We start from the raw sequence: 16,074 nt of genomic DNA on the forward strand, positions 1-16,074 counted from the left end.
AATGGAGTTACACCAGGGAGGAATTCGGCCTGATACTTGTAAATATTCCAGTATAAATACTGAACCAAACCCATGAATCAGATGTGAATATTAGCTTCCCAGCACAGCCTCACCCCTCAGCAGTTTGCAGAAATCTAAACCTCGCAGAGAGGAGAGACTCAGTTCACCCTTAATCCAAACACAAAAAAACATAGTGGCAGTAAACACGCCCATGTACAGTAGGTTAAAATATATTATTGCATATTATAAACATTATATACAAGGTTAAAATGGTATTTTTTCCAGCTTACTTACAAATTACAATATAGATGAATGCCTTACTTACACGTCCTCATTGCTACACGCGGAGAACAACCAGAGGTATTTGGCAAGACTATGTGCTACAGAGCAATAGGCATCATTTTGAGTAGGTGAATTCAGTTGGTCACTTTCCCCACCTTTAGCACTGCACAGATTAGTAGCATCAGATTTTCTGGCACTTGATTGTGGAGGGGGCTATTGTTAAAGCAATTTCAACCAGATTTCCCAAGTTGGACCAATACAATTCCTTTCCCTAATTTAGGAGGCACTTGTGCTGTTTTAACATCTGGGTTCAAAAGGTGCTATTTCACATGAGCTGGGGGTGACTGCTCTGGTAATCGCTTGTACATTGAAGAGGGGGGAGCAATAAATAAGGGGGTCAAGTGAACATGCATGGCCTCATGCTTGACAGACTCAAGTCACTGTTTGTTGGGTTTGTTTTTAGTGTTGAATAACAGAGTGGGTGATATTTTCAATGCATTTTTGTAACAGCTTCTCTGATCAGCGTTGACAAGTCTGCAAGGTTCCTGGGGAGTGTTCTTCTTCACAACAAGGATGAAATGCTGTGGTTCCTCAGGAAAGGGCCCTGAGCTGGGCTAGATCTCAGTCAGCGTGATCTTGAAGCCTTCCACTGTGCTCTCCATGTTCAGGATGAAAGTGTCCTCGTTGGAGTAGTGCTCAATGATGTTATCATCCATGTTTACCAAGATACTGGTGAAAATGAAGAAATCAGTATTCTTACATACATGGCTAATCAAAGGGAAGATTATGCACACTTGCCCAAAGCAAAGCTGCCTGGCTAGGTGTACTCACTTCCTAATCCTGATTGACCCCCAAACTGGAGCAGGAGGCTATAAGGGACATACAGAGATCTCTTTCAGAGACCCACTGGTGAAATCTCTTCCCCTGCCTAAAGAGAACAGAATATCCCCCTCCCTCTCCCTCCGCCCGGCCATGCATTGTGAAATCTCAATGGGGGGTGGGAGAATGGATGTAGTTTGTTTGCTTTATTTTCTTTACTTATAGCCTCTGGACTAGAGGAAGCTGCCAGAGGTGGGACTCTTGCGGTGCTTATAATCTCTGCAGGACAAAAGAGAGCTGCCAGGGGCAGGACATCTGTGGAGTTTATAAATTGCCTAAAAGTAGAGCTACAGCCAAAGCTTCTGCATCATGCAACTCTAATGAAGCTTCCCCACTCTCCCTGCCCCGATAGCTCATATTTGCCTGCAGAGGTGTTGGGCTGCCCAGATGCATCTTGCTACTCCCAGCCTGCTGTATATACACACGGAGGGTTACTTCTGTGTGAGTCAATGATTTTTTGGAAATGATTTGTAGCTGGGTGTGAAGCCTGAGCTATACCATATGTGGTGGGCTGGCGTAAAGGTCAGCTTGCATGTGAGAATATAACATGTTTCCTCATTCTTTTCGACAAAAATAGCTTCTTCTAAGAAATTTAACAGCTGAATATGGTGTTAGAAAGAAGCTGACTTAAAAAGCAAACTAGAATTTCTTTAGAAGCCATGGAAATTCCCCCACAAAACACTTTGTTCAGGTAGAATTAAGGCTGTAAATAGATGCCAATTAATTTAAAATGACATTACTAGAATGTTGTCGTTATTTCAAAGTAAACATTGGAAGTCAGGACATTAAGGTTTGGGGGGGGTTGGAGATTGGTTGTTTTTAAACTATTGGCACATTTGAGTCATTGTAAAAGGTCTACATTTACTCAGCTAACCTTCTAATATTGAACATAGCTCTGCCCTTCCCTCAACTACCAGCTCCCTGTCAAACTTTCAGCTCTGGGGCCATATACTATTCCAGAAAACTCTACATCCTGCCATGTCAATTCTGAATGCACCCACTAGTTAAAGGCTGGAGAACCAATAGGCCAGTAAATCATAAAGATTACATATATGGTCTGCACAGGACTCTGCTCTCACCCCATTATGGGCTTGATACCCAGCTGTACCCCATTCAGTCCATAAATACTGAAACTACGTGCTCCAGACACAGACTAGAGATCAACTTTTTCCATATCTTTCACTCTTTGTCATCTATTTGAGTTAGGGACTTGCTTCCTATTAGGTATTTGTACAGCACAGAGCACAATGGGGCCATGATCTTAGCTGCAGTCTCTGGGCACTACTGTACCAAAAAATCATCATGATTAAGGTTTTACTTTCTCTTACCCCTTTTTGCTTTTCTTGTAAAGTTTTGCAATCTTTTCTACTGGAAGCCCATATTTCTCAGATATCTGAAATTATTAAACAACAACAACAACACAAGAATTAAAGACAAATGAGGAACAGGAAAAACATTCTGTACCTTTAGGATAAGATATTGAAGCACCAACTCATGGAGACTCTTTTAGCAAATATATATATATATATATATTTTCCCATGTTAAAAGGGTCACCATCAGCCTACTTTCATGGACAATGTGGCCTACTGAAGGCCAACTGAAGACTGTTGTGCTCTGGAGAGGGATAATCCTAAATAACTAGATTTTTATAAAAACACTCATCAGTCCAGCACCAAGAAACATGGTAAGTATAACCACCTTTGAGTACAGTTTGAGAGTTTTTCCTAGTACTCTGCTCCAGCAGTTAACATTTCTCGTCCCTGGTCACATTTATGCATTTAGCAAGGCCATTAATATACCTTCCATATAATCAAATGTAATTTCTCATTCTGCTGACAGTGCTGGTTTTCTGTGCAGGGGGCTCATGTGCCTGGCATCCATTCCTGGAGCACAAGTCTGCAGGGACACCCTAACCACGGAATGAAAGATGGGCTGTCACTGGATCATCCACAACCTGGGTTAGAACTGGTTGACCAATGAAAAAAATGTGTGCACATTTTCATTTTTCATCAACATTTCATTTTTGGTTGGAATTTTCCAGCCAGCTATAGTCTGACTCCCTGAGGCACATAAGAAAATATCATTAAACTAGAGGGCTTTCAAAAACATCTCTTGAGATGTGTCCATGGGTGAACCAGAATGTACAAGAGAACTTTTGAAGGATGACATCTTAGCTAACTGAAATTACCAAGGACAAATCCACTCTATTGTAATGCTTTAGGCAGCCCTTTGCAGGACGTGGCAGTTCACTGGTAATTCCTTTGATGCTCATTATAACAGCATAACCCATGCCACGATAACCCCATTTAATGTTTACGGAGATAGTAATTCCAGTATTCATCAATCTCATACCAATTTCATTTCAGAATTATTACTTTGTTCTTTGGGGAGGAGCTCTGTGACGCTTTTTTCCTTTAAAGGAAAGGCAAAAGCAGATTGTTCCAAAAAGGGAAAACAATTATGTCAAAGGGAGTATCTCTGTCACAGACTGTTCCAGGCAAGAGGACACTGCAAGCATCCAAGCAAACTATTTGCCCTCTCCCAGGTGAAATTAAATTATGTTGCTACTAAACAGTTCATTGTCCGCTGCATTAGAGAAGTGAAATGCACAATTAAAAATTCTTTTTGAGTAAAGACTGTCAGACATCAGCCACTAGCCCTAGGTAGGTGTTTGTGTGTGTGTGGGTGGGTGGGTGGGTGGGTGGGTGCGGGTGTGTTCAGCATGACTTTGAGAAAATGGAATGTTTTCTAAAGGTAAAAGAGAATAATTGTTGTGAAATGGAGAATGAAGAGCAACAAATACCCAGTACTCCAGCACCACGGGCAGTCTCAGAAGTAAAGGAAAATGCTACTACAAAAATCAAAACATGGCTTCCTAACATCAAGAAGTGGTCATGACCAGAGCCTCGAGGAAGTCTTTAGGGAAATTGAAAGACTGATCTAATTTATCTGAGAAGTGCTTGGACATGATGGGTGTTGTATAGAAGCTAATAGATAAGGCACTAACAGATGGCGCTCAAGAATATATACCATAATTCCTAGATTTTGCAGGACCAATACAATGTGTTGGGCACTGCAAATGGGTGTGTCTGGTAGCTCTGACAATGGGCCTGGTAGGAACCGCAAGACTAGATCAGGGAGATTTGATAAGAGATGCAGGTGCCATCCACACTTCTGGTTTAACACCCCATAAGGAATGTGAGGCAGTTTACATTTTGGCAGTGTGGTTTCCATGTGAAAGTTGTAAACGGTCAATTTTTTTAGGGTTGTGCTTTGTCAGGCTGGTGCTCTCAGTCATGGCTCTGACATGGTTCATTGCCTCTGGAAATGGCTGGATGTGCTAATGCTAGGCCTGGTCCCATATTATCATTTGTATTAAAATAACGCCAAGAGGCCTCCATGAGGATCAAGGACCCATTGTGTTAGGCACTTTACAGCCATGTAGTAAAGCACAGTCCCTGTCCCAAAGAGCTCACAATCTAATGTAAACAAAACATAACAGGTGGGTTTATCAAACATGAGGAGGGATGGAAGAGAGAAAGGACATGGGTAACGCTGATAAGATCATGCAAGATTCTGAGCACTCTCAATTCCCACTGGTTTCCATGGGAGTAGGGGTTCTCAATATCTCCCAGGGCCACGTAGCAACTTGCAGGGTCAGGCCCATTGTTCACAGAAGGATGGTGAAGATGTTCTAAATTGATTTGCATTAAAAACCAGTTAACACTCTGCTAACATGAAGAAGGCTTGAGAGATGAGGTTTGTGCCTATACAGAATCCATAGTGAACAGCATGTAACTGCTTGCAAAGTTAGACTCCAATCCTGCACTGTGATCTAAGCAGGTGGGCTGCTGCAGGTACGTAGCTCACGTTGCAGTATTGGAGTCTTAGACAGTATCCTTATCAAACTAATCTCAGTCAGTATTGCTACTCAGGAAAGCTCTTTAACTGCTTTTTATTCTCATCCAAAGAGACAGGGGGTTACATGTGTCAAGAGGGGAACATACCTACATGTGTGCATACTGTCTGAGAGAGGAGGGAAGAAAGAGAGACAGCAGATTATGACTAAAAGGTGACGCTCTAAAAGTAATTTAGCTGAAGTGGAAAACAGAAGTGACAGAAAGTGTCTAAGTCTGATTGCTAAAAGGGGGGATGGTTTAAAAGTGCACTCAAGGCAAATTGCCCTGTCACTGTAACTCAAGAAGAGGCTAGAACATCAGTAAGAGTAGCTGCCATTTCCAGGCATTAAATTCTCAGAGATATTCCCATTTCCTCCTTTTACTTCTCCCTTATTATTAATTCTCTGTATTACCGTTGCACCTAGCAGCTGGAGTCATGGACCCATTTTGCTAGGCACTGTACAAACACAGAATCCCACAATCCTTGTTAAGTAGTGACCAGGGATCAGATAATATCAGGTAAGTGAACTGGTGGCTGCAGCTCTCATGTGTTCCCAAGTCTACACTTTCATTTGAAAAGAAGCATTAAGGCTCTTTCCCTGTTGGTTGTGAAGAAATCCTTGAACATGTTACTCAAACATAAAGTGGTGCAGCAGTGTCTGCAGACAGGCTCAAACAATAGCTTTGTGATAGATACGGACTGCCCCTTTTACCTCACTGGGGAGCTGACTCTGAAGCCTAATGATGACTTAATCGTCAATATTTTAACAGGCTATTAACACAGCTACATGAATTTGTATCTCTGTCCCATGGCAATGTTTATCAAAAACGTCAAGCAAACATATAAAAGAAAATCTCCCTGTCCCAAGGCCATCTGACAGCAGCTAATGCATAGCATACTGCACATACCAAGGCAAAGCTTTCCTGGGAAGCCTCAGTAGACCTAAGACACACATACCACATGTTTTTAGAAGCGGTTTGGGATGTCCCATTCTAAGTATATTATTAGGAGATACTTTGGGGAATGCCTTGTTTGCCAAACCCTAGGGCAGGTGCAGGATTTATATAACATGTCCGGATTACTGGGCTTTGGGAAATACCTGAAGTTGATTGAGTTAAGCACATTTCTCAGGAACCACTAAAGTTTCTGCCAACTACTTAGAATAGTAAACTATGGAGGCAGGGATCAGAGTGGGGTTATGGGAAAGCCTCTGATTCAGAAGGTTCTGAAAATGAGCAGCCACAGCAAACGTGCTAGAATCCTCGAGTCCTGTTATAGAATCAGAGAATTTAGAGATGTACTGTCAGGGCATCTCATTTAACACCCTCTTCCAAAGCAGGATAGTTGGGAGTGGGGATCCTTCCAAAGCAGGCTGGTATACAGAGTATTCTCCGGAGCTATCGCCAGTCTCATTATAAATAACCCAAATAATAGGACTTCTACCCTTTCCTCAGGGAGATTATAATACATTAGAATAGACCTCTCTGTTAGGAACATTTTCTTAACATTCAGCTTTCATATTCCCTTCCTGAATTTCATCTCATTGCTCCTAGATCAAGTGGTTACCCTTAAAATATTTGCCAATTGCCATAGATAACTTGTCCATGTAGCATGTTAGTCTGCACAAGAGGTGTGTAAATTCTCGTGTGCACTAGCATGCTGTGCACTAACTGGCTCACATGGACCCTGCTGACGCACACGAAAAGTTTCTTAATGCCAGCTAATGTAGTACGGTTTGAAATGGGACTAGGTTAATGCGCACTTGGAAACTTTTAGTGTGCACTAGCAGGGTCCACTTTGCCAGCTGGTGTACAACACGCTAGTGTGCACTAGAATTTACATCCCTCTAGTGTGGACTAACACACCATGCGGACAAGCCCTGAGTGAAGTAACTTCAGTATTTGAAATTTAACAGCAAATGCTAACTTTTGAACCATCCTTAACAGTGAGAGCTATCCTTTCTTTACTAAAACAATGAATGAGACTCCCAAATAGCTAAAAAATATCCCTGTCATGTGACCAGTAAGGATGGTTTTATGTTGAGATGAACACAGGAAAAACAGCTATAATAGAAAAAGAGATTAAAGACCAAATCCTTGTCTAACTGCTCCAGCCCTTTGTGTCAAGCCTGGCAAAATGCGACCCAGGCCTGTCCCACCCCACGTTAGAGGTCATGTTGGAGGGCCATGTGCTGTCTGGTGTGGAATGGCACAGAGCTGAAGCACGTTGTGTAGGGCAGTCAAAAATTTTCCATCAAACCCATTTTTTCATAGAAAATTGGATTTTTGATTAAACAAAATTTTCTGCAATTTCTGTATTCTTTCCATGGAAAATTTCAACTTTTGTCAAAAAAACCCAAACACCCGAAAAACAAAAAGTTTTCAGTGTTTGACTGAAAACAGAAAATATTCAGCCAAATGATTTCCACTGAAAACTGAAACTTTCCTTTTGGTAATGCTGAAACATTTTTGTTTTGAGATTTTTAACCTAAATAAAATGTTTCAGCTTTCCCAAATAAAACTGTTTTGTTTGGACTCTGTTTGACATTAAACCACATCTTCCTGAGTGACCACATTGCCTCATGGGAGTTGTAGTTTGGATGCCTCACGCTCCCATTCTCTTCTACAGGCTGGGCTCCCTGGACAGACTACATCTCCCCTGATGCACCACAGCCATGGGCTTGCCATGATTCACTGTAGTGGTTTTAAGCCATCTTTGGAGAAGATCAATGGATATGGTGGACTCCAAAGTGGAAGCTGGCTAGATTCCATGATCTTATTTTAAGAGGTACTATAAGTGGCGTGTCTGGATAGTTCACAGGCAGCAATGGAGCATGTGGATGTGGTACTTTGATGGCACTGGCACTTTATAGTCTTTTGAATAAGTGACTATATTATTCTTTAAACATCTTTAAACATCTTTCTTTCTCTTACTAATTTGTTAAGCACAAATATCACCCTCTGTGTTTACATAAAGAAAGACAGGGTCCCTGTTCAGAGGAGTTTGCTGTCTGAATGTAAATTGACATAAGACATGGGACAAAGGGAGAAGCCCTGAGGATGATGTTAGTTTAGAGGTTTTGGTTATTGGGAACCGCGGAGCTGTTGGGAGCTGAAGGGGCGGCGCCTGCAGATGGGGCAGCATGCAGAACTGCCTGGCCGGTGCTGCGCCTCCACGTAGGAGCTGAAGGGGGAACATGCTGCTGTTTCTGGGAGTTGCATGAGGTAACCACCTTCTGGAGCCTGCACCCCTGACCACCTCCCATGCCTAAACCCCCTAGCCCAGCCCTGATCACCCTCCTGCCCTCCACACCCCTCAGTCACAATCTGGAGCACCCTCCTGCACCCCAAACCCCTCTTTCCCAGCCCCAGCCCAGAGCCTGCACCCCCATACACCCCAGCCCCCTGCCCCAGCCCCAGCCCAGAGCCCCCTCCCACACCGTGTACTCCTCATTTCTGGCCCCACCCCGGAGCCCGCACCCCCAGCTGGAGCCCTCACCCCCTCCTGCACCCCAACCCCCAATTTTGTGTGCATTCATGGCCTGCCATAAAATTTCCATACCCATTCTTTTGGCCCTTGGGCCAAAAAGTTTGCCCACCCCGTCCTGTTCGGTTTCCTGCAAAACACTTCTTTGGTCTGGAGTTCACAGGGAGGGGAGAATTTCACTAAAACTAACTGGACTGTTGACTCCCTGGGCTGCAGGTAGACAGCAGTGGAAAGCCAGCCTGTAGCAGCAGGTAGCAGGGATACAGTGGCACAAGCAACCTGCAATTCTTGCTCCACTGAGGTCTTGGAGATTACCAGCACAGCCCACAAAGCATGCAGGCCAGTGCAGGAGCTGGCTGGCTGGGAGGTGTACTGATTCCTCTCTGGCTGGGAGTTAAAATTACTGCCCTCTCTCTGCAGCGGAACTGATTCCATGGGGAATTTGCACTCAGACGATACATCTGACCCATTATATTCCAATTTTTGTCTAAACAGACTCCACAGGATTTATTTGTTACTTTTTAGTAACCATGAGATATTCACTGCTTGGGAGAGGCCTGATTTTTCCCCTCTGCAGCTAGAATAAAGCAAATGGCCCCTTCTGGTCCTACGTAGTGTAGTTCTGGAAGTACTCTATTGAAATCAACAGAATTACATTGATTTAAAATCAACTCAAGCAAAAGCAGAATTAGACCCCTGACAGTCAGCAGTCAGCAGGAACCCAGTGTTTTGTGATTGCTGATCTTTTTTTCTAGACACTACGGATACATGTAACTGTTTTCTGCTGACCACGAGTGCCTCGAGTAAAAGGCAAGCATAGAAGGGACGAATATTTGCATCATGTCTTTGAGTCCGCCTACCTCTGAAACCTGAGACCAGTAGCTATTCCCCAGAAAAGAGTAATCTGAGTAGGAAACTGACTGTTCTTTTGGAAAGTGATAGGAAGGAGAAGAATAAAACAAACCCTAAGTCTGAGAAAATACTGTCAAGTGTCATGGAAAATGTGGAGAACGCCAAAGACCAGGAAGTGTGATAAACAAGAAAAATGTATATCTTGTAAACACAAAAGCGGAGTTTGAATTAGGATCACTCAGGGAGCCCTTCATTATTCATGGGTTTGAGCCTTATTCTTTCAAACCTTATTACTGAGTTTAGATTGTGTAAAAATTCAAATGACCTTCTCATAAAAGGAACTGCTGGAAAGACTGTGGGAAGAATACATGGTGCATGCAAATAAACAGCGTTTGGTATGGATTTCCCCATCATACCACCATTCTGCCTACCAACGAGAATGTCTGTTTTCCGAATGTGTTCAAGATCACTAAAATGAACATTTCACTCCCAGACTAGATTCCATCAGTGCTAAAAATGTATTACTAACCCACAGCCATGCCCATGGACAAGAAACAGGGAATTTTTCTGCCTCTGAGCTACTTCTGCTATCTTTTCTAATGCACATGGCCGAGTGAATAGGCACAGAGATGAAGAGGACGTTTAGGTCTAAATTTACTGTCAGAATGAAGGGCTGTAGCATGATTATAACACACCTAGAGCCCAGCTACAACAAGATCAAATCCTGTTAGAACATTATTAATTAGACAGCAAACTCTTCAGGGCCCTTAGAACTACTTCATTAGCCAGCTGTCTGTTCTCCCCTGCTACTGGCATGCTACAGGGGACTGTCACCCAGCACATTTTGTTCTAGGCCTCTGCTGTTGGGCTGTAGACAAGAACAAGCCCAACATTAACCCTGACAGTCCCAGTGTACATTTTTTAGTGCTCATAGCTGAGGACCTGGAAACAAGCTCTAAGTTGGTGCTCCTCTCCCCTTCCCATTTCTCTTCTTAACTAAATTCTAACCTCCCTGCCTCACCCAGCCACCCCATGCACAGCTCACTGGTAATCTGACATTTCCCAACCCCCTCTCCACTCTGGGGTCTTTCCTGCACCTCACCAGACCTCACAACGTGACCACAACTGGTGCCAGGTCATCAAACTAGGATTAAATTTGGAGGTGTCCACTGCTGATCAGGGATCACTGGATTGCAAGTAGCAGCAAAGCCAAATCAGAGAAGAAACAGAGCGGGCACAGGCAGTTCATAAAGAGAAGACTTCACTTTGGAAGGCTGGAAAAGATAGGGAGTTGCTGGCAGAAGGTATCGAGGAGAGGAAAGGACTGGCTCTTGCCAAGTAACCATTACCAATCCTTTCACCCCTAGCAGAGCAATCCCACAAAAGACCTAGGAAAAGGTATATTCACAGTCAGTATCCTAAGGTTAAAAAGCATTAGCAGTGGACACACACGCAGTTGCTACAGGCAAAGGTTTAAAAAGCTCTTGCATAGGGAGGCATGTCGGAACACACAGTCTGACCCTATTTTCTTCTTCAGGCATTTGTTAATTACCTCAGTTTCTCAAGACTCAAGACCCATAAATCAGCTGTACGAATTAGTCTTATCTCATTGACCTGCTGACAGTCCTGAATTTCAGATAAGGAGACATGCTCCAGAAAGCCTTTATGGAGCAGTTAAATATGTATGAGGATGGCTTTGTGTGTGCACAATGTGTTCTGTCTAAGTAATACTTTGAGAATCTCAAGATTTTCTTTGAGTGGAAGATTAATGAGGTAGGGATGTGAAATACTTACCGCTTCCATTAGCCCCTTTACTGTGGGTGACTTTAGCATCAAAGCATCATACACTTCATCTGCCTCTTTCCTCACATACAGAAGCACTGAAAGAGCAAGAATCAAATTTGGAGCAGGCACAGACAACTGAACAGATGAAATACGTCTTATTAAATAGGAAGCCAAATATTAATCCTGAATCAATGACAAATCAACACAAATAATGAAAGCCAGATGTTGTTAAAAAGTAACAACATCTCCTGTAAACACTTATTTAAACTTGCAGGAGGCATATTGGCACACAAAGAAAATTAAACAAATTACATTAAATTTTTGAGGAATCCATGTTTTTGTGAATTTAAGATTAGTTAATAGTTTTATTGAAATATGGGAAGTCCCAGCTGAAGAGCATTTGAGCTATTGCTTTGTAGATTTTCAGTCCCTGGGCTGAATTGTGGGATCAAACAACTGAAATTATAACCAGTTCTCTCTGCAACCTATTTATAAGATTTGCACCTCTCTAACCTTTAGCCAAAAGGCTAGGGAAAGGAATTCAGAAAAGGCAAGTCTACTTCGTAAATTAACTTTCCCTTAAGCCAATACCCTGAGAAAAAAGTAAGTTAAAAGAAAGTAACATTCTTTGATGTTACCATTTTGGTAGTCTTAAATGTGCACCCTCAAAATGAGATCTAGTCAATTTCACAGAATGAGTTAAAAGTAATTTCAGGCACTATAGGGGAGTTATTCAAAGGCACAAATGGCAGTTAGGCACTTACTTCCCATTGATTTTCACCTGCCCTTTGTGCCTTTGAAAATCTCCTCCTCAGAACCCCGCCAATTTTTGCGGGTTTTCAATCATAGTTTCCTGTCTGATCTAGATGTTTTTTCTCTCCCCTCTTGCTGTGCTAAACACCCACACAGATAAAAGGGAAACCAATTGGCTGGATATTCAGGGGAAACAGTGAAACAGACTCTACACAAAGTGCTGACACAGGTACAAAGTAAACAAACTGAAAATTAGAAAAATGCATTTATTAGTCTAATCTCTTTTACTTATCTGAATCTTAGGTGTTAGGTTAAACTTTTTTAGACAGAAGTGTAAGATATTGATAATTTTTTTTCTAACAGGACAGTTTATTTCAAACAACCAGGTAATTCAATATTAATTAATGTATATTACATGCACATATACATATTCTATCAGATATTTAGAGGTCCATGTAACAAACTGCACCAGCCATTATTTGTACCTACAAATTGGAAATGCAAAAAAGGGAGACTAGTTTTTAACCCTTAGAGTCTGGAGGGTATTTTCCACCAGATTATATTAATTTTACAATAGAATTACCTCCACTCTAAGACAGAGGCAGAAGGGTATTTGCCATAGCAAGCCAATGCCACTGGCTTTAATTCCCACTGGAAATATGTTTAAGTGTGAACATGGACACATTAGAAAGAATTGCAACTTCTTTGCCCAGGCTTTCAGGTGACTGAAATGAGCTCATACTTAGCTGTCAAGATCACTGTCCATTCTCTGTCTTAAAACTGTGGGCTTCAGGGGATCATGATGTTTTTGCTCCTCGTATTTAGCAATGTTAAGGACCCTACTATAGAACCACATAAAGTGCACCCAAGGATAGGTACAAGCCTTAAAAATCCACGTAATAGTGAGATGTAGGGAGCCTTATCTATCTGATGGTATGCAGTAACACTGTTTGCTTATTCAAGAATGGCCTTTTGGTGACTCAAAACAGTTCCCATGTAACCTTCAGCTTACATCTGAAAGGGGGGAAATCACTCAATCAAATGTTAACATTACGGTAGTTAAAGTTAAAAATCTTTGCTGTACTGAGAATGTCAGAGAACATTATGTTGAACGAAAGATCCATTACAGGGATAATGGGGATCCTGAATCACTGCTATGCACACACAGAACACGGAGTTGTATATATATGGTGTTTTAGTGGCGTGAATGGAATGCTGTCATTGATTCACTCGGTTATGTGATTCAAACATCTCTTATCCCATCTGATTAAGTGTCCATCATACTGTCACTATTTCCATGTCATCTAGCCAGTCTCTCTTACAAAGGATAAATCACTGTGTTAGAGACAGGCTACATATAGTACTAGACAGTGAGCTGTGTGTAGGGGCAAATCAGAAAAACTGTAACCTCTAAAGCTATCTGTCCCCGGCTCTAAATATTCAGTACCTACTGTCTTCCCAGCTCTGGACTGCACTGTGTTACTTAATGCTCTAAGACCAAGAGTTTCAAATATGGTCCCTAAGGGCAGACTCCTAAATTTATACTTAGGTGCCTAAATAAACAGCCCAATTTTCAAAAATGCTGAGCACCCAGCAGCTCCCCTGAACTGAACCAAAGCTGCTCGGGTGTTCAGCACTTTTGAAAAATCAGGCCACTAATTTAGGTGTCTAAATATGAATTTGAATTATGATGTTATAGAAGAATTCTGAAAATATAATGGATAAGTTGCAAAATCAATGAAAAACTACTGGTTTCAGAGTAACAGCCGTGTTAGTCTGTATTCGTAAAAAGAAAAAAGAAAAGGAGTACTTGTGGCACCTTAGAGACTAACCAGTTTATTTGAGCATGAGCTTTCGTGAGCTACAGCTCACTTCATCGGATGCATAGCATATCGTTCTTCTGCAGTTTCCACGATATGCTATGCATCCGATGAAGTGAGCTGTAGCTCACGAAAGCTCATGCTCAAATAAACTGGTTAGTCTCTAAGGTGCCACAAGTACTCCTTTTCTTTTTTCTTTTTATGAAAAACTACTGGAGATGACTGGAACTCAGCAAATACTGGGACCTTATGAAAAGAAAGATTCAATTTGCAGGACGCATTTTAAGGGGTTCAGCAGGTGATGCATGTTTGTGGGAGCAGGAAGGGAAAGTAGATGGCAGGAGAACATGAGGCAGGCAAAGAAGATCTTGGATGGATGATGTGGTACCCTGTGTGGATCAAAAGGACTGATCATCCACAAAGAGATTAGCAGAGGGCTGTAGAGAATGGGCTAACATGGTGGCAAACCTCCAGTAATGGAGATGCCACATAAGAATTAAAAAAGGAATTTGGAAGCCTAACTTTGGGCACACACTTTGAAAATTTTAGCCTCATGCCTCTCAGCTTTCAAACATACCAAGGTATGATACAAGTAACTAAGGTGTGACAAATAAGTGCAATGTGTTGTGTTGTGGGTTATGGATAATCGACAATGGAGAGAGATGTGATTTATGTGACAAAAAAGAGGGAGAAGTGGTTTACACAAGTAAAGATGTGCTTTGCGCTGGTGGATCTGACCCCAGCTTCAAGTAGGGGGTGAATTCCACTGGTACGTATTATCATTAATTTCCATGTCTACACTTGGGGTTTGTACCAGTGCAGCTACATCAGTGCAAATTCTCAGTGTAGACAATACTTTAGGGTGGGTTTTGTGTTCCATGTGAACAGCTCACATGACCCTACAAATCCAAACTATTTTCTAGTAATTTATAGTGATTTTGTTGAGATACATAAGCTAGAAAGACAAGGCACTTTTCTGGGTAGAAAATCTGAGACAGGTTGCAGAAAGTCTGCCAGGACAGGAAGGCAAGCTGGAAGAGGCCTGGTTTGGGACCAGCAAAGTAAAACCTCTGGGTAGCACTACATGAAAGAGGGTGAGAATAGGGCAGCTGGAGGCTGCTGGCTTTAATTTGTTCAAATTTTGTCACTATTAAAATGTTTTTTGTTTTGAATTCTTCACCCTGACATAGCTGTGAATCCTGAATAATGTTAAAACAACAAATCACAGAACAAGAACTGAATTACACAGGTGTCTTTGATCTTTACAACAATGGCTCCTATGTGCATGCCTGTGTGATCTTCCTGAACCATATTATAAATTAATCACTCGACTGAAGGAATCAAAGCAAGTATCTCTCTCATGTCAGTTCACCATGCTGTTAGATGGGAATTCTTTGTTGGGCCCAGTGGATAGGAAGAAAAGGGTTTCACACCCAGCCCTGGCAGCTAGCCCCTCTGCTTTGAATGGGTGGTGCCAACATCCCCAAATCTGAACTGACCAAGGCTTTAGTTTGGTCAGATCTGGGTCTTTGCCTGGGGCTTATCTCACATTTTCATTTTGATTTTTAAAAATCTTTCTGCTCATTAATTCTAAGCAGGCAACAGTATCCACCTGGTACATATGATACCCTTCACAGATTCATGTACATCACCACCATGGCCAACAAAGAAAAATCACAGATCTAAGCACATGGAGAGACATTCCTGAAAAGGTGAAAGGATACCGATGTGTAGCACAACTCTGTGTTTTGTTGTCTTAATATTGTCAAGGATACACACACACACACTCACAATCTCAACACATTGGCAGGTTTGACTGATCTGAACTATTCAAACCTCTAGAGTCTTCAGCAATATTTGACTGAAAGTCTCATGAAAGCAGCTCCCTCATTGGACTAAATCCTTAATCCTTACAAAGTTTTTACTCAGGCTAATCTCCCAATAAAGTCAGCAGGAGCTTGGATCTCTGTATCTGACCCAGTGTATTGTGTCCTTTGTATCATAGTCCTAGCCAGAACAAGAAAGTGCCATGATGAATACAAATGAAAAATAAATAGTGAAGGATTTGTCAGGGGAACTTTTTTGAACCTCAAAGTCTGTTTCAAGGGTTGGGAAACGTTCTGGACAGCTTATATTTTATACAATCACATTTGTGTATCCCTTCTCAAGATAGCATGCAAACTAGTACCTATTATTACACTTAGCATGTTCTAGGACGTCTCCTGGTATAACAGTTGGTGTGGTGTCAGTGGGCCTGATTCTCCTGTCACTTGCTCTATTTTTATACCATTGTAACTCCACTGATTTTCATTTGAG

The 16,074-nt window shown here is 41.9% G+C and overlaps 1 protein-coding gene across 1 annotated transcript in view; it reads right to left on the bottom strand.

Moving 5' to 3' along the window:
- Positions 1 to 290: 290 nt before the first annotated feature.
- GRHL2 (grainyhead like transcription factor 2) overlaps positions 291 to 16,074 on the bottom strand; it is a 104,449-nt gene continuing 88,665 nt past the window's right edge. The window contains exons 14-16 of the mRNA XM_074944016.1: positions 11,195 to 11,280; positions 2,490 to 2,554; positions 291 to 1,011 (exon numbers count right to left, since the gene is read on the bottom strand). Of these exons, the coding sequence (XP_074800117.1) occupies positions 897 to 1,011; positions 2,490 to 2,554; positions 11,195 to 11,280 (266 nt within the window). The 3' untranslated portion in view covers positions 291 to 896. The remainder of the gene's footprint in view (positions 1,012 to 2,489; positions 2,555 to 11,194; positions 11,281 to 16,074) is intronic.

The sequence above is a fragment of the Natator depressus genome, chromosome 2 (genome assembly GCF_965152275.1).
Source record: "Natator depressus isolate rNatDep1 chromosome 2, rNatDep2.hap1, whole genome shotgun sequence".
In the NCBI taxonomy this organism is placed as follows: domain Eukaryota; kingdom Metazoa; phylum Chordata; order Testudines; family Cheloniidae; genus Natator; species Natator depressus.